General features: G+C 39.0%; 1 protein-coding gene across 3 annotated transcripts; it reads left to right on the forward strand.

Annotated features, from left to right (window-relative positions):
• The first annotated feature begins 461 nt into the window (after window positions 1–461).
• On the forward strand, window positions 462–27278 carry OGT (O-linked N-acetylglucosamine (GlcNAc) transferase). 3 transcript variants are annotated; one of them, XM_075763340.1, is made up of 22 exons: window positions 462–699; window positions 4506–4656; window positions 5723–5966; window positions 7482–7550; window positions 10548–10664; window positions 12005–12084; window positions 13467–13662; window positions 13890–14030; window positions 14252–14352; window positions 14548–14701; window positions 14803–14904; window positions 15168–15347; window positions 16597–16755; window positions 18827–18916; window positions 20849–20974; window positions 21713–21883; window positions 21991–22107; window positions 22187–22354; window positions 24218–24370; window positions 25087–25339; window positions 25519–25642; window positions 26241–27278. In XM_075763340.1, the coding sequence occupies exons 1-22, from the start codon at window positions 663–665 to the stop codon at window positions 26413–26415; spliced, it is 3108 nt and encodes a 1035-aa protein (XP_075619455.1). In that variant the 5' UTR covers window positions 462–662; the 3' UTR covers window positions 26416–27278. The 3 variants fall into 3 exon arrangements, with proteins under 3 accessions (XP_075619455.1, XP_075619454.1, XP_075619457.1); XM_075763339.1 differs by having other exon boundaries at window positions 468–699; window positions 4476–4656; XM_075763342.1 differs by lacking the exons at window positions 462–699; window positions 4506–4656; window positions 5723–5966; window positions 7482–7550 and adding an exon at window positions 9163–9326.
• Window positions 27279–27854: the final 576 nt, after the last annotated feature.

The raw sequence follows: 27854 nt of genomic DNA on the forward strand, positions 1-27854 counted from the left end.
GTGGTTGGACCTGGTAGTGTTAGGTTAACTGTTGGACTTGATGATCTTAAAGGTCTGTTCCAACCAAAACGATTTTATGATTCTATTGCTGTTTCCCTGCTCCCCGGTGTGGCTGCCTGCTGTACACAAGTGCCGTGGGCCGGGCCCAGGTGTCCCCGCTCGCCCCCGATCTTGTCTTCCGGCAGGTCCCACGCCACCGACACCCTGATCTACCGCGGACGCCATATACGGCACAATCCGGACGACGGGGGACGGTTGCGCACGCGCAGTTCCGCTGCGTTTGTCGCAACCGCTTTCCGCGGAAGGATACCTGAGCTGACAAATATGTATCTGCACTCGGTGGCAGCACGCCTACCCGCCGGAGGGCGGGCTTGGAGGAAAGAGGTGAAGGAAGTTCCTGTAGGAGGCCGTCCGCCGCACATGCGCTCCATATGGGCCCACTGGCTGGCTCCTCCCGGACTACTTGCCGGAGGGAGCAAGTTCCGGCAGCAACCATTCGGCGTTTTGGTGCCTCCGCCACCGCCATTTCGGGAGACGCTGCCTCAGCGCGCTGGGACCGTGGGCAGCTTGGTCTTGCGCCGCCCGCCTTAACTGAGTGGGTTATCTCTGCATCTGCGGCCCTTCTGCTGCCTCTACTAGAGCCTTACCGGCCCCTTTTCCTGATGGCGTCCTCCGTAGGGAACGTAGCTGACAGCACAGGTACCGTGGCGTGCCGCGCGGGGACGGGCGCGCCGGGGGCCAGTAGCGCCGCACCCCTGTGGAGGCAGGGCCCTGCCCTCGTCTGGGGCCGCACAGCGACTTGAGCCCCCGGGGCTGTGCATGGCTCGCCCTGAGAGCGGGGCTTTATGCTCGCTGGGCTCGCTCCCGGCGGAATTTTCCAGAAGTGGCGGCCTGGGCGAGGCGGTTGTTCCCGGCGCGGCCCCCGCCTCCTTTGTGCTTGTTTCACCTCGCCTCGGGGGCGCCGATGGGCTGTCGCGGGCTGCCAGCTGGCCCGGGCTTGTCCCTCGGCGGGCTCTTGTCGGTGCTACCCGGCCACAGCCTGCGACTTTCTCTTGGAGGAGCGTGGCGCCATTGGTTCTTAGTGTGGTGCTCTCTTACTGCTATATTTAGCCAATTATCAGGTGACAGAGTTTTTGTAGAGGACGAAGGACGGTAAAAACCTGAGTCAAAATGTACTGGTCTAGAATCTCTCGGTACGCTTAAGGAGCAGGTCTTTTGTGGTATAGCTGAGAAGTACAGTGCTTTTCTGGAAAATGAGGTAGCGTGTTCCCGCTAAGAAGGATACTGTCCTACATTTAGTTTACAGATCCAGAACTTGCGGAAGGAAGAAGAGGAGAAATCTCACTTTCCGTTTAGAGCAAGAAAAAGATGTATTCTGTTTACTGAAAGGATGAAAGAACAATACAGTGTTATCCCCCAGATTTTTGGGTGTTTTTTTAACCAGAGGAAAGGAATAGTATGAAAAGCTGAAACGATGTCTGGGAAAAGTAGGAAGAACAAAAAAAGAGGATCTATGGAGAAAGAGATGGGATAGCAATGCAGAGATAGGAATATAAAGAGAAGTGATACAGAAGTGGAGGGGCTAAGTGCTGCAGTACGGTATTTCTTTGCTCCTTAGCAAGAACTGCATGTCTGGTCAGAGAGACTGCAGCATTCTTTTGCAGCCTTGGTCTGTGGAGGTGAAAAGAACATGTGCACGCTTGGGGAGAGTCCTGTGCTTCCTCACCGCCTCCCAGATGGAGGTGACAGCTGCTCCTGTGGGCCTAGATTTTAAATGCAAGGTTGAGCATGAGCGTATGGTAAGTGCTTAGGAAGTTATTTCTGGGGGAAAAAAATGACCTTGGGTACATTTGTGATAGTTCTGTGTGGGTTTTCTAGGCTTTTCCAAGGTCATAGTCAAAGCCTGTAGCACAAGTTGGCCTACGTACATAAATTTGTGTATGCAAGGCTTGATAAGGGTTTCTTCTGGCTGTGGCTCTGCACTGCAGTTATTTTCTTTAGAAGTGGATTCAGTGAGCAACCATGGATGACTATGTTGCGGATTCTTTGGGTTGTAGAACTTTTTCTTCCAGCCAACTTTTAATAAAAAGCTTACCACATTTTTTTTAACTTTGTGATATACCTGTCTACTTCCTACTTTGTAACAAACTTCTCAAGGATCATTGCTAAAATATTCATTGGCAGGTAGATCACTGGCTGTTTTATGCTGAGTGATTGGTTGCTTTATCTCTTCTGGGGAGATTTGTGAAGAGTCTTGATAAGTGAAAGAAAATTTTAGTGTTTCACTTATTTTGTTGCTTTTGTTAGCAATTCTTATTCCCAGGTGTTAAATACAATATTTCTGCACTGCCTTTTCTCTTGCCCTTGGAGTTGCAACTTCAGTTTCACTCTTTAAGGTTGGAAGCTTCTTTCCAAGTGGTCATAAGAATTTAAGTCTAAACTTCAGAGTTTTGGTGGGTTTTGGTGGTGTGGTGTGTGGTATTTGTTTTGTTGTTGTGTGTGGTGTGGTGGTGGTTTTTTTTTCTACTTTAGCTTTGAAATTTAGTAACACCATTGAAATTTATTTGAAGAAGTAGTGATTCCATGGGATATGCTCTTCCTTTATTGAACTTCCCTATGTTTGTGTTATCAGCAGAACTTGAAAATAACACTGACTGCCAGAGGGTCTAAACCTGTGTGGCTATTGAGGGCAGAAGGAGGGAGTGAGGAACAGTGTTGGTACTTCAGTATCATTATTACTGTCTGCACCTTAGACTTTCATAAATGGTGCTGTCATTCTTAGTAGAATAACAGTTTTATCTGTTTATTGCCAGTAGGTTTAACTGATACTGAAGTCTACTTTTCCCTTACTGAGGGTTTGGAAAGCTATCAAGCTAGGCTCCTAGAAACCAGGAATCTAATCTGGATGAAGATTCCTGGTTAGTAATTTGTCAAGTATCTGAAAACAAGTAGCTTTGGTAGTTCCAATTTACTGTGAAACAGTTCAAGTTTTTAGCGCTGGCAGAGACAATATACTATCTGGAAAAACAACTTAAGATTGCAAACACTACGTGATGTAACTAATCTTCAAAACATGCTACTGCCAAAAAAAGGAATTTTGAAAATAATTTAAATAATTTACATCAATCCCAATTTCATAAAATAAACACTAGATAGTACTGTAGTACCTAATCTCTCTGTCTCTACTGGACGCTCTGTACCTAATCTCTTTGTGATTATTTTGCTATCTTTAGAGTTCTCACAAAAGAATTAAAGAATCTCAGTGGACTTTTCTAGTACCTAACTGCAAAAATATGTGTTCTCAGATACTGAGGTGCTTCCTTGTATTAGAAAGGATTTATCAGTTTCATTTAAATTCAAAATTTCATTTAAATTCAAAATTTTAAAACTGTAGGTCCCAGTGGAACTGTTTCATAAGTGGAATTAAGTGACTGTAGAGTACTGGAAATGCTGGACTTCAGGAGGAAAAATAAGAGATACTTGCAGTAATCAGATATTTTAATAGTACAAATCAATTGGTATAAAGGCAGAATTTGAAGGCCAACACTTCTTTCTAGGATGAACGGTTGTGGTTTTTTCCAGGCTGCACTCTAATACAGAACCATGCTTGTAAGAAATTTTATTTACTTTTCACACTTACAGTTGTTTTTGTCTGAAACAGGTGGTGCTTCTTTTAAGTATTTTGTTCTCCACAATTGTATCTTAAATACTAAAATAATTTTGTCATTCCCATTCCAGCTAAACCTCCAGAAGCAGTAACTTCTTTCCTGTACCCTGTTTGTTTAATGGTTCCTTCTGTAGGCCAGTTGCATAATTGTTGAAGTGTGTGTTTGTGTCTCATCAGATATTTTTCCAAGACCAATTTTTTTCTGTGTAGGAACTTTTATTCATTATAGAGAATGTAGGAGTATAGAAGATTCAAGGAATGTTACATATACTTTTTTTTTTTTAAAAAGGGATTTCACTGCTGGCACAGCAAAACTTTGTTTTGTTCAAGTCCTTTGAAGTTTTTGTCTGCTGTCTTTCATTTCCCTGTTAAGTTTTTAGAGTTTGTTTTTAATACTGCAAAGCATAAGATGTACAGTCTCTGGGGTAGAGTGAGGAGACTCGTTCTGTTAGCCACGCTTCTACTGTTATGAATCAAAGTACAGTATCATGTCAGGAATCTCTTTAAATATATTTCAAGTTAATGGAAAATGATTGACTTACAAATATTCACAGTCACTGTAGTCTACATGTTTCCTATTATTAGCTGATGAAGTCACAGACTTGTACAGATAATGTTAGAAATACAGTAATAGGTTGGGGCATGAAGATCTGAGAGTTCAAACTGCCACGTACTATAGTGTTTTATGTAATTTCAAACATTTTCATCCTTCAGTTGTGTACGCTTTTTCACATTGTTTTGTTTTTTGTTTTGTTCCCATTATCTAACTTTTTGTTTTCCCCCCTTAAATGTTTTGGTGATTCTCCAGAACCAACGAAACGTATGCTTTCCTTCCAAGGGTTAGCGGAGTTGGCTCATCGGGAGTATCAGGCAGGAGACTTCGAAGCAGCAGAGAGACACTGCATGCAGCTTTGGAGACAAGAGCCTGATAATACTGGTGTGCTTTTATTACTATCATCCATTCACTTCCAGTGTCGCAGATTGGACAGGTAGGAAACTTGAGGTGTTCTGTCAAGCTTTCATCATAGTTCGCACCTCTAATAGTACTGAGCATAGCTGACAAAAGTTCTATTCTAACATGTCTGTCTTTGTTTTAATCACTGAGTGCAAATGCTTACTAACTTCATGGCAGCAGTAAGGACTGGTCAAAAATAATCTTCCTACTTTTTGCATTTTGTTAGGGTAAGAGAAAATCAAATTGGATTTGCTAGCTTTACAACAAACAACAGATCTTACCATTTATGTCATGTTATTTTAATATTGTACATGTTAATGTTGGAGGGTCAGCCACACGTGTGTGTACTGGAGGTATTTACATCTGGAAACAAAGGCTTTTGTTTGTTTATTCCACCTGCAGTGTGGAGGTTTGTGGTTTTGGTTTTTGTTAAAGTTGCAAGACTGTTGCCAAATGGTGTGATTAGTTAAGGATTTTTGTCATCTGTTATCTCTATATTCTTTCTGCTTGCTTATTCCTGATCTTGCTTTCTGTGCCTCAGGCATTTTGAGCTTTACTTTGAACTTTACTTAGAATAAGCGTAAATCTGAGTGTGCTGGTGAAGGAACTAAGAACTTCTGACTGAGACTTATTTTATATAAGCGTCTGAATGAAGTTGTAATAACAGTTCAGATACGGGAAAATATAATGGGGGAGGATATAATAGAGTTTTACATCTACCAGCTATATCCTGCTTCTTGAAAAGAGTGTAGATTGGAACATTGCGTAAAGCATACAAATGTTGGAAGAGGCTTCACAGGATTTCTGTAGTGTTTTCTCCAAGTGTGTTGAGCTTAGCTTTGGTGAGGCGACTTGAACCCTACTGATTGGAAATGAGAATTGTCTTTCTTCAGTAGAATCTGAAATAGGAACAGGGAGATGATAGTTTAAGCTAGAAGCTAAATGTACAAGACAACTCTGTAAGTCCAGATTTGTTGGCTGTACATTTGGCTCACTAAGCATGAATATTCATTAAGTAGGTAGGTAAACAGGCAAACACTGAAAGTCAAGGGTGGGGTTTTTCTTTTTTTTTTTTCCCTAACTTGTCTAATTTTCTCCAGGTCTGCTCACTTCAGCACTTTGGCTATTAAACAAAATCCATTGTTGGCCGAAGCCTACTCGAATTTGGGCAATGTGTACAAGGAGCGTGGACAACTACAAGAAGCAATTGAACATTATAGACATGCACTACGCCTCAAACCAGATTTCATTGATGGATATATTAATTTGGCTGCTGCGCTGGTAGCTGCAGGTGATATGGAAGGAGCAGTACAAGCATATGTGTCTGCCCTTCAGTACAATCCTGTAAGTAAAGCTTTATTTTATAGAAGAATTCCGTACCTTACTGCTGTCCCAGGACACACAAATAGCAGGTTTTTAAAAACAAGCAAGTCATAATCCTTCCCTCTAACTTGTACACCATAAAATTAATGATCTACTTCATACTTTTCTTAAGGATCTTTGGAAGATTTCTGTCACAAAATGTTTTATACTGCGGTACAGTAAGAGCTGCTGGTTGTGTACTTACCTGTATTGTTGAGATAACAGAAAAGCAAGGAATTGGTTTGTTGTTTTTTTCTGAAGTCAGACTTTTCAGTGAATAACCTCATATTTATATCTATGAGCTTTAAGGCAGTATCATTACAGTGAGAGAATTACTGCTCAGACTTGAATGTGAGATCTTGAAAAATCATCAGGTATTACTTTATCACAAAGTCAGAAATTTCATGGTGGTAAGAGTTGCCTTGGTTAGATTTCCACTGTGGACTGGTTTACAGAAGCATCAGTTTTATGTTTTACAGGCTGAAACTGAGTATAAGTCTATAAGTGACTACTATAGAATAGATCTGGTGTTTGGATTTTTGAGTGTAACTGTTTTGAACTGACATTTTTAGTAAACAATGTGTCAGACTGCTATCTTTATTTTGCATTGTACTCAATTTGTGTAGTACTACTTAGCATGATGAAGGTATCTGCTTGCTATTTGGTCATAAGTTTTGTCAAAAATTACTTAAAATGCGGCAACGGTCTGATGTGCATACATCTTTTTTGGAAAAGCAAATGCAAACTCAGTCCAACAAGAGCTCAAAATCTTGTTTCACTGTGTTATTCAGCCTAGGTGAACTTGTCTAACTTACTGTGCTGAGTGGCGTGACTAGTAGAGTTTATATACTGGTTAGAAATACTCTAAGATGGTGTTTTCTTACAGGAGTTGAATTTTGTTTAGGTTAGAACTTTAGTGTTGCAAAAATGTCCCCATTCTGTGGTCTTTACTGCTTGGGTAATACAGTTGCAGCCTGTGCTGTGGTCACAAATGCAAGAACAAGAACGTGTGGCAAGGCTGTTGAAAGTAGATGGATTAGTGGGAGAAAAACTGCTTTGGGGAGATACAGGAAGCAATATCATTATATATAATCTATTTAAAAGCCATAATGGCAATGATATAACTTAAGAATAGAAGTTTGCAGTCATGCATTAAAAAAAAGGGGGGGGGGGCTTCAGATACTTATATATATAGCAAAAGAACTTAAGCTGCAGGGAGGGATTTTTTTTTTCTTTTATATTTCTGTGTAAAGAGGAATTGCATGAAATACTACTTTGTTCTTTCTACTTCTTTATGGTTGTATTTTTACAGTACTAATATCAGTAAGATTATCTGTTGGCTGTAATTTTAGGTCAAGAAAAATAACATTTGTGATGTATTTATTAAGAATTTAAAATACACTGTAGAGGTCTGGAGCATTCCTTTGCAAGTTCTCTGTTGAAGACCTTTGAGATGTCTGAAGTCCTGAAGCTCATAGCGTGACTTTGACTTTTCAGGACTTGTACTGTGTTCGTAGTGACCTGGGGAACCTGCTCAAAGCCCTGGGTCGCTTGGAAGAAGCCAAGGTAGGTGTTGGGTAGAATACATGTAAACATCAGTGTTTTGAAAACTTGAACTTTGCACCAAGTCTTCAAATCTGCGTTGATCTACAGACAGTCTGAGAAACTGCTGAAAACTGAAGGCATTGAAACACCCCAGAGTAGTTGCAGGGCAAGATATGGCATGTCCATGTTTAAAAGTTGGTTTAAGTCAAGAAATGGAACATTACCAAGCCTTTCTGCTGAACTAGACTATCTGATACCATTCTGACGTATTGGGCAGGGACTCCATCATGCTTTTATCTGGAAATAAATAACAGTCCTTCAAATACGAGGCTTGCCTGCTGGTGCCAAGCAGAGAGCCTGTGGTTAGTTCGAGATCCCTGTACGATGCAGGTGCTATTGAAAATGCTGCTCTTCTAAAGTCCTTTGTGGCTTGTAAGTGGAGAAGAAACTTATCCAAATGTTATCTTGTAATATTGGCTTTTAAAGATTTATATTATTTTAATTTTTCCCTTCCCTTCATAGTGGAAGAAAGGCTAGTAAATGATCAATAGCTGCAGTATGCAAACCCCTCAAATATCTCTTCTTCATGTCTTCCCTCTCCCCTCCCCTAAAATAAAGAAATCAGAAGGACAAAGCTGGTTTGTTTGGGAAATGAACTGATCGAAAGAAAACTTGCTGTAGTGCAAAGGTGGCTTCTAGCAGTCTTGTGTTTCCTGAACTGAGAATTTGAACACCAAGATGAGTTTTAAATTCTTGGCATGTTAAAACTTGGATTGCACAAAGAAATTGTCTTGTTACAAGCCACCTTACGCGTCCGCGCTGCAGGGGTGAGGAGTGTGGAGAAATCGGAAACACTCTGGACTCCACGTCTGTAGCTCCAAGCCCCACGCGCATGCTAAAAAGTGGAGTGTATGAACAGCGTAGCTGTCTGTTTGGCTGTAGCACCATTGGGGGGGGGGGTGGGGTGGGGTGTAATGATCTTTATGGGGTAATGGGAGTGCAGGTTCAAAGTTCATTATTTTTTTTGATTTCTCTTAACTTGGATGTGCATACTGTCCTAGGGCAGCCTAATTGATTTGATCATCTCCAGGTTGAAAATATTTCACAGCAGCATTTAGAATTTAACGGTCTTTGAGACACTTGGTTCTCAGCCCACCAAGCGGACAGCTAACATGAACTGCACTTCACTGCAGCTTTAGTGTGACTGGTATAGGCCAAGACACTGCGCCTGCCTTAGGTTGCTGACTTCTTTGTTTCAGAGCTCTGGAGACACCTAGTTTGAAAGTGTTATTCCGTTTTGTGAGAACTTAATAAATGAGGAAAAACATCTTGAGTAAATTGCAATGTGTTTCTTTGGTTATCAGTCCATTTGAAAGATCAAGCCAGCAGATTCCTTGCAGTTTGAACTAAAATTTAATTTCTTTGTAGATATTTCAGAGCCTTTCTTCCAAAAAAAGTCCCTGCTGTTTGCAATTGCCCTGATTAACCCTCTCCCTTCTGCATGTCTCCCTTGTTACAGACCAGATTATCCTCATTCCCATGTGTTAAGACTTATCCAAAAAAAAATGCAATTGCTTTGTTGAACTCTTACTAATGATCTTGTTTTATTTTCTCTCTTGTTTTTGGTTTTTCACCACTGATATTGTATTTAGAAGGTTTCAGGTGGGTGAAACCTCCTATTCCATGCGTAAGGTGCCTCGCTGAAGGGAGCTCGAGGCCTGGATCTAGGGCAGACACACACCTCCTCCTCCTCTTCCAGCAAGGAACGCACCGAAAAGTCACATGATGAGAAATATGGTAACGGGTTTGTAACTGCCACAGCAAAACCATTTGCCTCCATGCCTGAATCTTCTGTCTTGTGGCTTCAGAAACAGCTTAAAATATTTAATTACAAGCAAGTAATGTAAGAAATATTTTATACTAGTAGCCACAAATTCTTTCAAAGAAATAAAGTAAAAGTAAATTAAAATATTTTTAAAAAGAAATAATTGGAGATAGTTAATAGTAAAAGCTTCTAACTCTTCTGGTTGTTCATTTTTTTCCTTTTTTCTTCTTTGTTTGGATTGCAGCGTTCTGCTCTTCTGATGATGCGCTGTGATCCTGCAGTAGCGCAAAGGCTGCGCAGCGGTAACGCGCACTGCGTGCGATTAAGCCCTCGTGAACGGTTGACTAGATGATTAATCTCTGATTGGGTGACTGCCCAAGCTCCAGGCTGTAGCCTTTTGGATAAAATTGGGTTGTAACGCATTTAGAGTCCAGACATCAAATTGAATATGTGAGTTTCTGTATGGGCCTGTCTGGTAGATTAATGATTCTGGTTGGCCGTTCACTGAACCTAGGGGCAATCAACGTAGCAAAGCAGTTCGCAGCGATAGCGTGGCGCCGTGCTGTTTAGGATGCGCAGCGATTTCTTGCGCTTGCATTACAGGGACCTAAACCTTCATGCAGTCCTGTCATTTGAGGTTTTGAAGCTGCAGATGATTGAATGTATTTGAAGAAACTGGAACGCAAGATAATGGATTGGGTGTGTCATCTCACTTGATAAGGACAATTAAAACTGAAGAATGGCTTCATCTTTTTCAGTAGTTTTTCTAATTTTTTTAAAGTAATTTCTATCTGTTTTAGAATATTTCACAATTTAGTAATTTTATTTCACAGTGATGTTGCTTTTACACAGTAATTTTTTGTTTTTTACGCACTTAAGGGTAGCAAATATTTCTGCTGAACAACTTGAATTATTTTTAAGATGATTTCTGTGATGACCTGGTGTCTAAAGGCATGTTAATTTGTTATCAGCATAACTGAAAAATGGTGGGCTTGCACCCGGGTTTTGGTTTGCGCTGGCGCAGGATCAACAACAGTTTGCAGCGCATTAGTTTTGGCGCAAGCTAGCCTATACTGCAGGGTCACTTTTGGCTGGTTAGAGAAGGCATACTAACAATTACTTTTTCTCATTTTTTTTTTTCTTTTTACAAATATTCCCCTTCCCTTGTATCTCTCTTCTTTAACTGTTCCAAGGCCTGTTACTTAAAAGCAATTGAGACTCAACCAAACTTTGCAGTGGCTTGGAGTAATCTTGGATGTGTTTTCAATGCCCAAGGAGAAATTTGGCTTGCAATTCATCACTTTGAAAAGGTAACTATCTAAGCCAGTCAGCTTCACTGCTAGATTTTAATGTACGTGCAGTTGTTTGCTTGTAGATGATAGAAATATTTTGATCAGCAGAGAACTTACTGTGATCTTGTTAGTTAACATCCTGTGTTAATTGTTTTTTTTTACTTGCTGATGTTTCAGACTGCCTGTATGCCACTAGAGAGATCTGTTTAGAATTGCTCTAAGGACTTCACACACATGTCAAATATAAGAAAATTCATTAAGTTGTTTTACAGTCCTTTTCCAGAATAATTTTTTTTAAAATCTGATTTGATGGGAATGATTTGTGTGTCATCTGTGAGAGGGAGAAACAACTTTCTGTTTAAAATCAATTTTCATTGTGATTTTATTTCAGGTGTTACTGTCCTCTGAGTAATGGTGGAGAACAATTTTAAGTGACACACTAATTCCTCTTCTTCAGGATTATTTTTCACCAGTATTGTTTCAGACTTCTCTAGATTGAGGTCATTAACTAGTTGTCTCATACCTTCTAGTTAGCGTCTTAATTCAGTTTGTACTCATCTCTTAAGTTTCTAAAGTGACCAAAAACTGTGTTTAAGATGTGTTAGACAGTTTCTTACTGATATTTATGGCTTAAGATCTACAAAAATAATTTTAACTGCTTGGGATTTTTTTATCTGTGTCTAGTTAGTGATAGATTATAAAGTATTTTAATTTAGAAATAATAGTTCCCATGAGACACTGAGTGTGGCCTGTCAAATACTCACATGTAGCTTATTACTGCATCTTCTGTAATTTTATTGGTTCTTAAGTTTTGAAGGGAGTGAAAATGTTTTAGTTAAATGGCTACTGAATTTTCCCTGCACACATGATGTATTTGTTCTTTTCTTGCTCTTGTGAAACTGTATTTTCCTGGGCTGCTAAAGTTTTAAAATGCTGTCCTATTTTGCAGTAGATAAAGGATATGAATTAGGTTTTTTAGGGTTTTCTCCCCTAAAAGCAAATTAAAGGCAGCATAGCATGGGTAGACAGGAGTGTTAAGTATGATCAACCTAATGTGAAATAAATGTTTAACAAATTATTCTGTAGTAATTGCAACTGAGTAGGTAAACCAATGAATAGTTTGAAGGTAGTACGTGCTGTCGTTTCTACAAATAAATAACTTTGATGCTCTGCGCTTGTTTTATATAACTTAAGTTTTCCTTCCTTACTAGGTTATTGATAAAGTCTTAGATGCTTACAGATTGGGTTTCTCAAATTTAGAGAAGGGGAAAAAAGACCCAAAAAACCCCACCAACTAGGTTTCATAGAGAATGTTTTTGTGTTAATGCTCAAAACTGTTACTTCAAAAATATTTTCAGGCTGTAACACTTGACCCAAATTTTTTGGATGCTTACATCAATCTGGGAAATGTCCTGAAGGAGGCAAGGATATTTGACAGGTAAGCAGATAAGTACTGTCACTGTCAGTGGCCTGTCAGATGTATCAAGATACAAATTGGGTTCCTCCTCTTTGGACAGTGTAGCAAAGACTTCTGCTGTAAGCTAGGCAAGCAAATGGCTTTGAAATGCATACAGAGCAGGCTATTGGAATTAATTAAAATAATCCTGTGGAATTTGTTACTTTCTTGTACTTAATCACATATTAAAAATGAGAGTTTCTGAAGTTACTGATGAAAATAGATCTTAAATTAAGGCTGGGGACAGGTGAAGATAAGATGTCTGAGAAAGGCATGAACCCTTGAGTTCTCTGTTTTCGTTATGTGATTCAGGACATGATCTACAAGTGTCTTTGAAAATTTTCCTTCTATGTAAGACAAGCTGAAATACTGAAATTCAGCTAAGCATCTGATTAAGTATTCTGTATTTGTTATGTGTTGGCATCACGTTATTGCATGGAGTTGCAGTACTGTTGCTGTTTTTTTGAACTAACTTGTTTTGAGATCTCTGATCTGATACATGAGTCCTACTTTTGTTTTTGGAAGAAGATCTAGGCTGTGTTGTTTATATACAGTGTACCATATTGCATCTGTTAATTGGATTACAATTTCTGGTAGCTGTAGTTTGTGGCTCTAAATTTAATAAAAGCTTTCAGGGAACAGGTGAATTATTCTAACTAGGTGGATTGCACACAGTGTAATTCAGTGATTTCTATTTTAACCACGAATTAATGGGCCAAACAGGGGCATGTTTCCTCATAATTTTAGACTACCTTTTTGAGAATTTACTCACTGTGTTGTGATTTTTATAGAAATCAGATTAGAATACATCAGTCATTTATATAGTGTTAGAGGAGCACATAAAGATCTCACTTTTGAACATAGTGAAGTTTGAAGTATAAGTACGATACATGTGTTAGGTTAGCAGAGAGAATAAAGACATGTAATAATATGATACTGTTTATATTGTTACTATTTAATAAACTGGAAAAGGAGCAAAGGTTTCATGCTTATCCTAGTAATCAAGAATGTTTAAAAAAAAGTAGACAAAAGCTTTACTTTTTTTCCAGAAGACTTACATTAATAACTATACAGCATCCGGTGGGAGGAGAACATTCCTGTTTTATGAAGTATTTCAAGTCTGCTAGTTATTACAGAATTGAGCATAGCGTTAAAATAACATGAATAATAATTCATCCCTTGATTGGGCTTTTAATTCAGGCAGTACTCTTCTGTGTTTTCAGTAACATCTTGTAGGACAGATTTGTGTGTTAATAATGCATATCCCTTCAAGTTAATTTTTTAAATGTAGGTCATTTTTATGACCAAGGTAAACATAATTGCTGGTCTGTGGATGATTGTTTACCTTCCTTTTCTTGTTACAGAGCTGTAGCAGCTTATCTACGAGCCTTGAGTTTGAGTCCAAATCATGCAGTTGTGCATGGCAATCTTGCCTGTGTGTATTATGAACAAGGACTAATAGACCTAGCAATAGACACCTACAGGAGGGCTATTGAACTACAACCCCACTTCCCTGATGCCTACTGTAACTTGGCCAACGCCTTGAAGGAGAAGGGCAGTGTAAGGAGTACTTTTTTCCTTTTTAAAATTTTTAAAAGTACAATGTTTATTTTAGAAACCAGGTGTCACCAACTTCATTAATACAGAATGTTGTCCGCAGTCATAAGGAGGAATAATTCAGGAAATCTCCATCTTGAACCTGTTAAAAGTGATTGTTTAATGACTTCCCATTAACAGTGCTGTTACTGTTAATATGGTAATATTTGTTGTATCCCTTTTTTTTGAAGGTGGTAGAAGCAGAAGAATGCTACAATACAGCTCTTCGACTTTGTCCCACTCATGCAGATTCTCTCAACAATCTAGCAAACATCAAACGGGAACAGGGGAATATTGAGGAAGCTGTCCGTCTTTATCGGAAGGCTCTTGAGGTACAGTTGAATGTGATGAGGGAGAGGTGAGAGGTTAAAGTTGGGAATGTGTAATGACATAGGGTTTTTTGACCCTCTTTGGTCATAAGCGGTCATAAGTGGAGGAACGTCTGCTCAGAGACCTGAGTCATATAAAAAGAAGAGTAAGAAATGCATGAGTGTTATTTTGATGTGGTCTACTTGGGGAATTGAGACACAGATTCTACTCTGTTTTCTTCCAGGTGTTTCCAGAGTTCGCTGCTGCTCATTCAAATCTAGCAAGTGTTCTGCAACAGCAGGGAAAGTTACAGGAAGCTCTCATGCATTACAAAGAGGCTATTAGGTAAACGAGTACTACCTATAATAGTCCCGGCCTTTCATAACAGGAAAGTGCCGTAGACTTGTACAGAAAGTGACTTACAGTAGCATATTTTAATTCAGATAGTTGCTTTGCTAATGAAAAAGTCTGGGTATGGTGTGGTTTCTCATTGGAGAAATTGGAGCTTTTATTGTTCATGACATATATTATCTTTCTCAGAATCAGCCCCACATTTGCAGATGCTTATTCTAATATGGGAAATACTTTGAAGGAGATGCAAGATGTTCAAGGAGCTCTGCAGTGCTACACCCGTGCCATTCAGATAAACCCAGCTTTTGCTGATGCCCACAGCAACCTGGCCTCTATTCACAAGGTAGCACATGCAAATGATTCACTCTTAGAGTGTGATGGGGCACTGTAAGTACTTACCCTGAGTGTATTTTTATCTGCTGACTCATTTCTGTGTCTTTACAGGATTCAGGGAATATACCAGAAGCCATTGCCTCTTACCGTACTGCTCTGAAACTGAAACCTGATTTCCCAGATGCATACTGCAACTTGGCCCACTGTTTGCAAGTGAGGAAGACAGGGCTTTGATTGTAATTCTTAAGATTCCTGTGTAGCAAATGCTAAGCTTGATCACCTCAACCAATCACTAATTTAAATGTAAAGAATAGACTTAAGTCTTAAATCAGAAGATGAGATTATACAGTCATCAACAGTTGCTACTGAAGTTCTTGCTTCCATTTTTGGAAGAAGTGTTAGTCTCAACTTCTGAAACATCTGATACGGCTCAAAGGAAGCTGTCCTAATATTATTTTAATTTTTCCTTTTTCTAGATTGTCTGTGACTGGACAGACTATGATGAAAGAATGAAGAAACTGGTTAGCATTGTAGCTGATCAACTGGAGAAAAACAGACTGCCTTCTGTCCACCCACATCATAGCATGCTGTACCCACTTTCTCACAGTTTTAGGAAGGCTATTGCTGAGAGACATGGAAATCTGTGTTTGGACAAGGTAGGAAGTTTTATACAGACCAGTTGTGATTGAAGTACTTTGTGGTTTTGTGTGTTCCTGATGAAAATCTAATACCTAGTTAGTATTAGCCTTTGTAAGGTTTCTAAGTCACTGACCTGTGGAGAGATAAGACATGGTATTACTCACCTTGTTTTGCAAAGTACATGCAAGGGGTGTTTTGGAAAAGCAGAGAGTAAATTATTCTTTCCTGACAGTAAAACAAATCCAGGCAGCTGTGTGATAGTGTTTCTCAAAATCTGGTCCTTTCCAGCATCTGCAGTGCTTGGAACCTGACCTTGCCTCTAGTGTGAGATTGGCTCTGGGATTTCCAAATGCACTCGCTTTAGTGGTGATGGCAGCAGTGTTACAGGGGTGATGCATCACAGTAGGAAGTACTTGAGTATTCATTGTGATTCTGTTTTGGATTACTTTGTATACAGTAGAATAGATTGTTCCAAAATCATCTCTTGCTGCAATTACTTAACTGTGTGCCATTTCCACGAGACTGGACAAGCACCTCAAGCTGCCAAGAGTACAGTTGCAGTCAACAGCAAATTCTCTAACTTAAATTTGTTAGAACTTCTTTTTCTCTTCAACTAGAGAGTTATAACTGTTGGCACTTGTGAACGTTGAGATGGACTACTTGAGCAGGTTGCCATTTACAATTGAAAATACTCTTGTCAGCCAGTGGAAGGGTCTGGTTAACTAATGTCAAGATCTCAAACTTCAGAAGATTACATTTAGCTTTTAAACTGGCTTGTCTTAATAGCCTGATAATCCTGTCAGTGATAGTGGCTACAAACTGTTGACTGGGGAAGATGAGCATAAGAACAGAAAGCATGCTGTGGTGCTTCGTAGGAATACTGTTCTGGTCACAAGTGGCTTGTAGTTTGAGAACTTCCTGGTCATAGTGGTGTGGTATCAGTATATTTAATAATCAGGGGTGGAATAGTTAACAAACCAAAACAAACCAACCTGGTAGAAAAGCAGAAATGTCAGCTTGTAGTGATATCTGTCTTTATTTGGCTGAATGTATCTATATTGATGTCTCATAACACATTTTGTGGACATTGGCTCCAATGGAATACATATAATGCAGGTTTGAAACAACAGATGCCCATGGACCATTTACTTGAATGTGGGATAAAGTTAATTCTACAAACTCATGGGATTTTTTTTTTTGTCCCTCTCTTTAGCATTTAGGTTTGATTCCTGAGTTTATAAACCATTGTGTGTGTTTTCTTGACAGATTAATGTTCTTCACAAGCCACCATATGAGCATCCCAAGGATTTGAAGGCCAGTGAAGGTCGACTTCGTATTGGCTATGTGAGCTCTGATTTTGGAAACCATCCAACTTCACACCTAATGCAGTCAATCCCAGGCATGCATAACCCGGACAAATTTGAGGTAAAAATATAAATGGCATGCTTAAAGCTTTAAATACGGCTCTAAGTGGCACTCTCTTTTTCTTGGTGCAGGCAGGTAAACTAGGGAAAGGCAAATTTTTGTTTCTAGGTTTGTGGTTTTTCTTTTTTGTTAGCAGGCTTTTTTTATGGGTTGAAGAGTTCTCCAGCCTGAGTTATCCTCCTTTAACAATATGAAGTGTTATTTAGAAGGCAGGCAAATTAGATACCTGTCCTTAGAATTACTGTAGGTAGTATTTGTGGCCCATGGAAAACTTTTTGTTTTAAGAAGCTTCAGCTGCTGTTCTTTGAATAGATGTGTTTTAATATCAAGCTACTACTGTCTGGTTACTTCTGAATCAGATACGCATCTGATTTTTGTTCACTCTGTGCCGCTGGCTTTTTTTACATCTATTTTCTCTGGGATACCTGAATCACAAACGTGAACTTCAGATTGGTATGGCTGCTGCTTTTTCAAAAGGAAATTATACACTACCATTACTCCAGAAGGAGCATAGACAATTTGGCGTTGCTAAAGACAGTCATGTCCATATTTATTCATGTGTCATGTTAAGGGATTAAGACTGTAAATAGAACTAATTCCCAGTTACACTGTTTTCTCCATGACTGTTTAAATTGCCTTGGTTTTGAGCTCCTCTTTTCCAAGACATGAGAATGCCTTGCCTTTGTAAAAGGTTTTAAGTTCTCTCCTTGCAAAAGTGTTTTTTATTAATTTTTTGGTTTGGTTTGGTTTTGGGCTTTTTCCCCCCTACCTTCTTGCTTTTTTCTGGTCATGAAGTCTTTGTAGTCTGAAATCCTTGTGGCAGAGCTGCATGCTTGAATTCTTAACAGAAGTGTGACTATGAAGCAGGTTTTATAGCGAAACAAATCGGTGGTCTGACTACATGGGAGGTGGGGAGAATACACCATTTAACCTTGAATCAGCTCAAGACAAAGGGCAGGCAATCTTTCTTGTTCTGGATTTATAAAGATCTACAGAGCTTAATTTAAATTATCTATTTTACTAAAACCATGCTTTTGTCCAGCAAGATAATAATAAATTATCTGCATATTGGTTCTATTCTATATCTATATGTGCTGGGTTAGCTAAAGATGCCTGTATACATAACCTGTCAACCTTGAGTTTCTCAGATACACTTGCAGTTTCTTAATTGGAGAGAACTAGTCACTGTTTAAAGAATCTGTTAAAAAAGCTTCCCCAAGACTTAGCTTGTCTGTTCAACCTGAGTCATAATTACGATTCTCACTAATTACAAATTCAAAGCTGTCTTGTAAAAGGCATTTTTTGGAGTGAGGGCCACGAAGTTGATCAGAGGGCTGGAGCACCTCTCCTATGAGGACAGTCTGAGAGAGTTGGGATTGTTCAGCCTGGAGAAAAGAAGGCTCTGGAGAGACCTCATTGTGGCCTTCCGGTACCTGAAGGGGGCCTACAGGAAAGATGGGGAGGGACTGTTTATCAGGGCATGTAGTGATAGAATGAGGGGTAATGGGTTTAAACTAAAAGAGGGTAGATTTAGATTAGATGTTAGAAAGAAATTCTTCACTGTGAGGGTGGTGAGGCACTGGAACAGGTTGCCCAGAGAGGTTGTGGATGCCCCCTCCCTGGAAGTGTTTAAGGCCAAGTTGGATGGGGCTTTGGGCAACATGGTCTAGTGGAGGATGTCCCTGCCCGCAGCAGGGGGCTTGGAACTAGATGATCTCTGAGGTCCCTTCCAACCCAACCCATTCTATGATTTGCATAAGCATTAAATTCTCTGTTAAAATTACTTTACCTTGCACTGATGAGGCCATTGTGTACATGTCTATGCAAGATGCAGTGCCATACTGTAGCACCACAACTAAGGAAAACTGAGGCCTGGTGTAAATGTGTCAAATGCCTAATGCCCCTTTCTTTTTTTGTACTTCGTTCTTGACTAGTAAATGCCATACAAATAAATGTAATACCTGTATGAAACTAGATGTAATTTACAGTTGTAATATCATGCATTTTATAACAAAGCTATTTTGTTGGCAAGTTGTTGCAGACACTCAACTCTTAGTGCCTCACATTCTAGGTATTCTGTTATGCGCTGAGTCCTGATGATGGTACAAACTTCCGTGTGAAAGTCATGGCTGAAGCAAATCATTTCATTGACTTATCTCAGGTAGGCTTTTTTGATGCATTGACCTTTTAGCAAATCTGAATGAAGAAAGAGATCTGCCTGTAGTTTGAGATTTTTAGTCGCAATCATCTGTTGAATTAGACTGTTAGTCTTGAGAATTTCAGAGTTTGTAGATATATTGGTGTTACACCTTACCTGGGATGCAGTGGTTATTACATGACATCTGTGTAATTATTTAAAAAGTAATATTAGCAATACTGAATAACTGTTCTATTAGGTCTTAAGATAATAGCCACCTCTAAATGTTGCAGATAAGTCAAGATGCCACAACTTCAAATAAGTTTACTCCAGTAAAGCAGGACAGAGGCTTAGTAATTAACAGGGGGGATTTTGCCCCTCTATCAAAAGGCTGTTTTGGTAATGTTTACAGGTAGTTTGGATTTTTTTAAGTTCTATGTAAAAACTGATGGGGATTTCAGTATAGACAAGTCAAGGACTTGTTATACCATCTCAAGATTACTGCAAAACCCTAAAGCAACATGGGATAATAAGTGTACGTTAATAGTGGAACTGGATTTGGCACCTGGATAGTCCCAGATTAGGTGATAGATAAAACTTGCATGTAGTTTTTGAACTCATGTTGTTCAGAATCTGTTCTCATAAGTAAAAAATGCTAACTTGGTGTCAGCAGAATTTCTGTGAGATGGATTTTGCAAAGTTGATCTTATTAAAATGTTCTTTTAGAATAATGAGCTTCAGTTATGCTTGTAGAAAGCCACCTGTGTGTTCTTCCCCTCCCCCTGGTTTTTACAGCTGTGAATGTTGAAAGCCCTTGGTCATAGTAAAACAGAGCAGCATTTTCATATTTATTGTTGCGTTTAACAGCTGTATAGGAAAAATTCTTTCCTTTGCCCAGAGTGACAGTTTTCTTATTTAAAGTTCTTGAGGCACCAAACTCGTACTTTTAGGTTACAGCGCAACTCTTAAGGATTTGTACAGGAGTGTCAAAAAATAGAAACAGTTTGCTGTGATCTGTTGCTTTAGCAATGTTACTTACTGAAAGTTAAACTAAGATGAGAACTCAAGATTGTTGTCCACTCAGATGTAATTGCCTATGTGCATGTGTTTACCCTGCTATGAAATGTGAAGTAGCTTTCCTTTTTTTACAAAAATTTTAATTGTAGAGTGAGTCAGCATTAGCAGTAGCTGTGGAGTAGTTAATTGGCTTACTCTTGGTCTTCAGTTTGAAGTAATTTCTCTGTATTACGTTAGTTGGGGAAGCTATCGCTTGGCCTACATGAGCTTTGATCATTAATTAGCCTTACAGAAGTGATGGTGGTGAGATCTGTTCTGGTTTGTATAGCCTCAGTTTCTAGCCCTTGGTGTTTGTTTTACTGCTGCTGAACTAGACGTATCTGCTTGTAGGTAATGACTAATCATAATTAATTCTTGGAGGAATTTGAAACTGTTTAATTGTTAACCTTTCAGTATTAGACAGGAAGAGACACATTGTAATTTCCAAGGCTTTGCTGTTCTTAAAGTCATTGACAATACCTGTGTGAAGTTCTGCTGTTCTTTGATTTAGCTGAGAACTAAAGCAGTTTCAGTGTTGCTTGAACTTCCTTCTGTGGTCTATTCGTGATATTTTTCTGCATGACTTGATGAGTTTGACGACACTAGCTATCATCCTCCGATTTGAATGTGCAAAGGCAATCTTCAAGTACCACAGTTAGAACTTCTGTCAGTGACTGCTTCAACTGTGTCTAGCAAATGTATGTTTTTCTTGGCTTCAGCAGGGTGGTGTTTTTTTTGTTTTTTTTTTCATTGAGTTGAGGACTCGTATCTCTGCAAAACCAGGAGTCTCACCTAAATTAAGTTATGCAGTTGACATTTATCCATTGGTACACTGATGACTAACCACAGTATTACTTGAAGACTGAAAACAAAAATCACTTTTATGTATGTATTCTTCAGATACCGTGTAATGGAAAAGCAGCAGACCGCATCCATCAGGATGGGATACACATCCTTATTAATATGAATGGTTACACCAAAGGAGCCCGAAATGAATTATTTGCCCTGAGACCAGCACCTATTCAGGTAACTAGGAGGGCTCTGAATCTCCAAAAAACCACTTGTGAGTAGGAAGAGTTTTTCTTCTGGCAGAATGGAAGAAACATTGAAGGCTCATGTTGATCAGTAAGTGAGAGAGACTTTTAGGGCTTAGCATATGTGAGCAAATAGGATAATTCTGTTGAAGCAGAATAGTTTGGGGTTTTTATGTGCTTTATGGGCAGTTGACTGTGTCCTGAAAGAGAACTCCCTAATTCTATGAGGTTCCTGTACACCACTGGCTTTCTTGCATTAGTGAGAACAAAGAAAGAGTATGTGAAGCAGTTGTGGAAATTAGTTGTGTTTTAATCTCTTCAAGCTTAGTGAAATTCTTGTTAGAATAAGTCAGAATCAATGTCAGGTTTTTTTGATTAAGGATTTTCTAAAATGCCTATGGAAGGAGAATAGGAGAAGCCTGAATCAGAATAACTCTAGGCTACAGAAGTTTTCTCAGCTAAGAGAAGCTGTAATCATTGCTGGTTAGTATTCTGGCTATAGCTGCACGTAGTTGGATATTTTGCCCTTTTGCTAGAGGGATCAGTTTTAGAACATCCTTGAATTGTTCACTGTCTCAGTAAAGTTTGGGATTAATGGTTGTTCTTCAGTTGTTAAAGCACAAGAAGGAACTTGAATCTGTAGGTAGAAAATTTAACTTAAAATGTGTTGATTTTTTAATTTTATTTTTGTAATGCACCTGGGACTGGAGCCTTGCTTTCTTGTTTTTAGGCAATGTGGCTAGGATATCCTGGAACCAGTGGGGCATTGTTTATGGATTATATCATCACAGATAAAGAAACTTCTCCAGTTGAGGTGGCTGAGCAGTATTCAGAAAAATTAGCTTACATGCCAAACACTTTCTTTATTGGAGACCACGCCAACATGTTCCCTCATCTGAAGGTATGTAGAAAGATAGAGCAAGAAAGTAGGTGTTTTCCATAGCTGTCTCTATAAAATGGCACTTAGTAAGGGATCTTGTAACTTTTTTAAAACTTCTTTTTTAACAGAAAAAAGCAGTCATTGATTTCAAGTCCAATGGTCATATTTATGATAACAGAATTGTTTTGAATGGCATTGACTTGAAGGCTTTTCTTGACAGCCTCCCCGATGTCAAGATTGTTAAGGTGAGAGCTTCTCCTTTGTGTGCTCAGTCTTAGGGGCTGAAGCTAGTAGTTTCTCTGATGCTTATGTGATTTATCTTAGATGAAGTGTCCTGACACTTGTGACAATGCAGATGGCAATGCTGCCCTCAGTATGCCAGTCATTCCTATGAACACAATTGCAGAAGCTGTGATTGAGATGATTAATCGTGGGCAAATTCAGATAACTATCAATGGATTCAACATCAGTAATGGATTAGCAACTACTCAGGTGAGGCACTTCAAGATGCTGTACTTCTGAGTTTATGTTGTATCTTTATGTTTTAACATAACAAGGAAGAAAAACCTCCAAGCAAATGTCTGTCTTCCGTCATGTTGATTCATTGCCTACAGCCTATGGGGCATTTGTTACCCACTGTTACCCAGTCTCAGTTGTGTTTTTCCTCTAGAAAAAAATTGCTAGATAATACAGGCAAAGTTATTCCACTGTATCTCAACAGTGGTTATTCATCTCCTTACATGTTTCTGAACTGTGCACTATACTACCTCTCAGTGCTTAACAGTTCATGGGATTTCAGTGATAGTGACAGTTACTGGTTTTGTGTAATACTTCATCCTTTGCGGAACAGTTCTTCCTCTTAAAAAATACTATATTTTGGTATGCCATATCCTAAGGCGTAACTCTTTTGACTCATGAATTTTAGTCAGTTTATGGTGCTTCAGGGGACTCTTTTACATCATTTTGAGACCTTTTATTATCACTGCTTTATCCATAATCTCATGCCTTGGTTTCTTTTTATGAGTTTTTTGCTCACAGCTGAGACTTTCCTTTAAGTTGGTAATAGGTTATGTCTTAGTTTGGTCAGTAAGCTTACTAGCATTTTTTTCTGAAATTTTTGTCCCCTGAGGATAATGGAGAATTCTTGTCGTAGCACTCCATCACCAAGATGAAACAATATAAACTCTGTTGGTGCTCTTTTAACAGGATTTTTATCTTTTGATCGCATTAATATAACTCTTCTCTGTGCTTGTTGTAATTTGATACCAGCTATTGATGTAGGTTGATGAGAACTGTGCATTGTGTTTTTGAGGTCTCCTCAGTGACCCGGATAAGTAGCACTTTTACCAACTGTCGTTGAACTAATTTATCTCGTGCATCTTCTAACAGAGTCAGTGACAGTGAGTCATTGTCATTAATGTCAAGTTTGTCAACAGTATGCTTATTTTGGTTGGCTGCACTGCCACTGAGCTAAACTTGATGTATGTAAAATACATGAAAAGGGCTCCAAGTACCTGTTTTGCTCTGTCTGTACTCATTGTTTTATCTGGCTTTGATCCCACCATTGCCTAGCATTATTTAACAAAAAAAATTAAAATCATATTTTACTAATCCTCAAGACTCTTGCATGGTATTCTGATTATCCCAACTTCATCCTCTGCTGTTTTTATTAGCATATTTCTATGCTTTGTGAAGGGTGTAAGATCCGTTCTTTTTTGAAAGTCCATTAATAACTCCTCTAGTCTAATTTTCAGCATTCCGCATTATTTCCCTGTTAGCTAGTTCCTTACAGTCTATCAGTTACATATTAATCTGCATCTTCAGTCTTGACTATCTATTCTGTGCCTCTTTTCTTTTATCTTAACCCCAACAACACCACAAAAACCAAACACCCCCCCAAACAAACCACAAAACCCCAAACAAACAAAACTCCCCCTTTGCTTTCTAAATATTTCTTTTCTATTCTTCCTTGAAGTCTTAATTTCATTTTTAGTCTTGGGGAAATTAAGTGACTGTAAGGAGGGGAGGAGTCAATGTGTAATGCCTCTTTATATGTTTCTTCTTTCCAATTATTCCAGTTACTGGGAATTTCAGGGAGATAGAGCAAGGGCATGAAAATGCCCAGTGTTTTGTGCCTTAGTGGTTGCAACATTGTGGCATCCACAAGTGTGTATACATACCAGTTAAATTCTTGTTATGGGTAAGTAGACTATTTTATTTTTGTATAATAAAACCAAAGATATGCTTACAGTAACTTAGGATGCTAACAAATGTTACAGTGTGTCTCAGGACAGTTCCACAGGGCATAGGCTTGTTTCCTGCAGTTTCAGTGTTCAATAGCTATTTTTTCTTTAGATCAACAACAAAGCAGCAACTGGTGAAGAAGTTCCACGAACTGTAATTGTTACTACCCGTTCTCAGTATGGCTTACCAGAGGATTCTGTTGTATACTGTAACTTTAATCAGCTGTATAAGATCGATCCTTCCACTTTACAGATGTGGGCTAATGTGAGTATCTGTATCTAATATGAAATCTAAGGTCAGACTTCTGGAACACAGCTGTTTTGAGTTAGCAGAAACAATCCAAGTTAAAACTGTACCTATTTTGTGGAAAATACTGACCCTGAGTGGTTTGAATCATTACAGTGCTCATGTTGCAGGACTTAGTGTTAATAGAATATAGAATTTTTTTGACTGATTTCAAATCACATCTGTACTTCTAGCCAATGAAAAATTACATCTTGGACAGCTTTAGTATGCTGGTAGTTCATTGTGAAATACTAAGTTTGGTCTTCCCTAGTCTGCATAATTAAGTAATAACTGGCCTTGACAGTTGGTAGATTGAAAGATCTGAGCACTGAGTGTCTGTATCAAGGTCCAGTTTATAGTGTATTGCTGAGAGTTACTTGAGGGGTGAGTTTTCTTAATATTCCATAACGTGGGCCTATAAATAAATGCGATCATAAATTTCAATACTTACTCTCTAAGTCTTGCTCTGTGAACTATTGCTCAGAGTTGCTGTCCATTCAGTAGGATTAGAAATGCAATTCTAGTTACTCCATTTGAAATTATGATCTATTTTTTTTTCCTGCTGTATATCTCAGAAGTTAAAGTATCAAATGATTATGCCTTTTGCTTCATTTTGGTATGTGGTAATTTCTTGTTTGGAAAAAGAAATGTTTCTGACTAAACTTTCTGTATTTGCTGCTTTATTTTTGTTACAGATCCTAAAAAGAGTTCCAAACAGTGTACTGTGGCTGTTACGTTTCCCAGCTGTAGGAGAACCCAATATTCAGCAATATGCACAAAACTTGGGTCTTTCCCAAAACCGAATTATCTTTTCTCCTGTTGCCCCCAAAGAAGAACATGTGAGGAGAGGGCAATTGGCTGATGTTTGTCTAGATACTCCGCTTTGCAATGGGCACACAACTGGGATGGATGTACTTTGGGCTGGGACTCCAATGGTCACTATGCCGGGTAATGAACCAGGGAACCTACCTAGAACAGTTGGGTTTGAATATTACTATTTTTTTTTTAATAACAGCAAGCCCAATAAAGTTTTGCCTCTTGTAGAGGCAGAAAGGAAGTAACTTGTACTCTGCAATATGTTACTTGATAAGCTTACTCCTGTTACCTTTTTTTTTTTTTTTTTACAGGCGAGACTCTTGCATCACGAGTTGCTGCCTCCCAGCTTACCTGCCTGGGTTGTCTTGAACTCATTGCAAAAAGTAGACAGGAATATGAGGATATTGCCGTGAAACTGGGAACTGATCTGGAATAGTAAGCAAACTTGTACTGTGTAATGTGGTAACATGAAGAATGTAAAATGCTCTATTTGGGTACAGTGCTGAGACTTACATAAGTAGTTTTAATCTTGCAGATTTTAAAATATTTAAAACAGGCAATCCTTGTCTAGAGGTTTCTTGTCTTGTAGTTAACTCAGCTTCTGCTTTTACAGTAAACAGGTAGCACTGTTACTTAGTTGGGAGTGCTGTTATGAAGAAATTGCTCATGTGCAGGCTCTTACCTGATAAAAAGTGCAATATAGTTCACCTTTTGTTCTTTTTAAATTGAAGATTAAGCAGTTTGTCACTTCAAGTTAAAATCGTGCTGTAAAAAGTTACTGCAGTACAGATAATGCAGTAAGTTAATGCATTAATGTCACAGTTCTTCTGAGTTGAAGTGGTCATGCTGGTCTGTATCAGAAATGATGAGGGGATGAAATGGCAGTATGAATTTGTTGGAAGGGGGGGAGCAGATATTTTTGAAACAGCTGTACTAGCAGTTCTGGGTTAGCTGAAAATAGTAAATTTCAAAAGTAAACAGTATTAGGAAGTGTTTGGAACTTCTTGTGACTGCTTTAACTCTATTTTTGTAGCCTGAAAAAAATACGTGGCAAAGTTTGGAAGCAGAGAATATCCAGTCCTTTGTTCAACACGAAACAGTACACAACAGACCTGGAGCGGCTTTATCTTCAGATGTGGGATCACTACGCTGCTGGCAACAAACCGGACCACATGATTAAGCCAGTAGAGACTAGTGAGTCTGCATGAAGAGACACTGTGTGCCCACCCAGAATTCTCCAGGAACTGAGCCTCTGAAATACTTCTGCAGAGATGATGAGCTAAACCTGTGCATTTCTACTTAATCCGCCTGGTACTCTGTGGCTGAAGTAATACACGATGGTGATTAAAGCACAGCCAGACTTATTTCTTGCATGATAGGGAAAGACTCAATAAAGCCTGGGATCCTTTTATTCCATGAAGGGTTTGAATGGGATTGAGCTGTGTACATGTGAGCCTGTGTGTGTGAGTGACGTAGTGATTGCTGAGGGAAGTTTGAACTGCTCAACCAATTATAATTTCATGGATTGATTGAATCTTCCTATGAATCTGTCTCCTTTTATGTGGATTGGGAATTGGAGGGTTTTTTGACATTTGATTTTTGGGTACTCCTGTTGGTATATGCGTGGTTCTCTCATGACAAGATTTCCAGCTAGCAAGTGTTGCTCCCTGCATTAATTTCTAAACTGTGTGGATTGAAAGGGCATATTTGCTGGTGTAGTCTTTTTTTATAGGTTTTATAAACCACTTGAGCCTATATCAGCTTTTTAATGTTTGACCTCTGTTTTGGAGCTCTCTGTAATGTGTTGGTTTAGATAAGGACTTTGGAATTTTTGTTTTGTTTTTTAGCTTCTCCAATAACTCAGCTAATTGGCTTCATGATGGCAGCTTCTATTCTGTTGAGAAACCAAATTGATTTGAAATTAATACTCCCTGCAAGTGTTTGAGGTAAACACAAACTGGTGCCAAATACCAATCTTTCAGGAATGATTGTTAATTATGTATAGAGGCACAGTCCTAGGTACTGTAGCAAAGATGTTAAACAAAAAAAATAAAGCTTTGGTTTGCCAGTTTGACTGACTTGACTACTGTTTCATGTTTTCTGCTGCCCTTCTTGTGCTGCTGTCAGAAAAGTATTCTGAACTGCTGGCCTTTCATCTTCCTTTCTGTAATTTTGTTTTAAATAATTTCTGCTGAAATAACTAGCATTATCCCAGGTAACTGTAGCTTTTGTACATAGATGTTTCTGTTTCCACTAGGTTAGACTAAACCCATCCAAACACAGAAGATCTGGTGTCTGTGCATGGTTAATTCAGAGGTGTTTTGGGGCCTCACAGCAGCTTGCTTCTTCTGGCCTTTGTGGTTCTGTCATCTCAGGTCCCACTCTGTAGTACCTTGAAGGTCCTGGCCTGTATGTAAAGTAATATTTTTGTCTTGAATAAGCAATTCCTAAATCTTTGTGGTGGGTCAAGGACTGCAATTTGAAATGTCAACCTTCTAATGGTGCTAGGGCTGTTGCTGATGTGTAGCAGGTGAGTTTCAAGCTAAGCACAAGCAGGAAGTAGACTCCAGCTTCTGCCAGGTGCACCTAGGTGACCCCATCCCTGCTGGTGCTGCCTGATAAGCACCCCCTTTCTGGCCTGCACGCC

Source organism: Balearica regulorum, chromosome 11 (assembly GCF_011004875.1).
Source record: "Balearica regulorum gibbericeps isolate bBalReg1 chromosome 11, bBalReg1.pri, whole genome shotgun sequence".
In the NCBI taxonomy this organism is placed as follows: Eukaryota; Metazoa; Chordata; class Aves; order Gruiformes; family Gruidae; genus Balearica; species Balearica regulorum.

Bases quoted from the DNA above. Each gene is read 5' to 3' on its own strand.
- OGT (XM_075763339.1), top strand. From the start codon at position 663: ATGGCGTCCTCCGTAGGGAACGTAGCTGACAGCACAG. The intron at 16,756-18,826 runs GTAAAAATATAA...CTCACATTCTAG, and splicing joins ATAACCCGGACAAATTTGAG to GTATTCTGTTATGCGCTGAG. The intron at 22,108-22,186 runs GTGAGAGCTTCT...GATTTATCTTAG, and splicing joins CCGATGTCAAGATTGTTAAG to ATGAAGTGTCCTGACACTTG.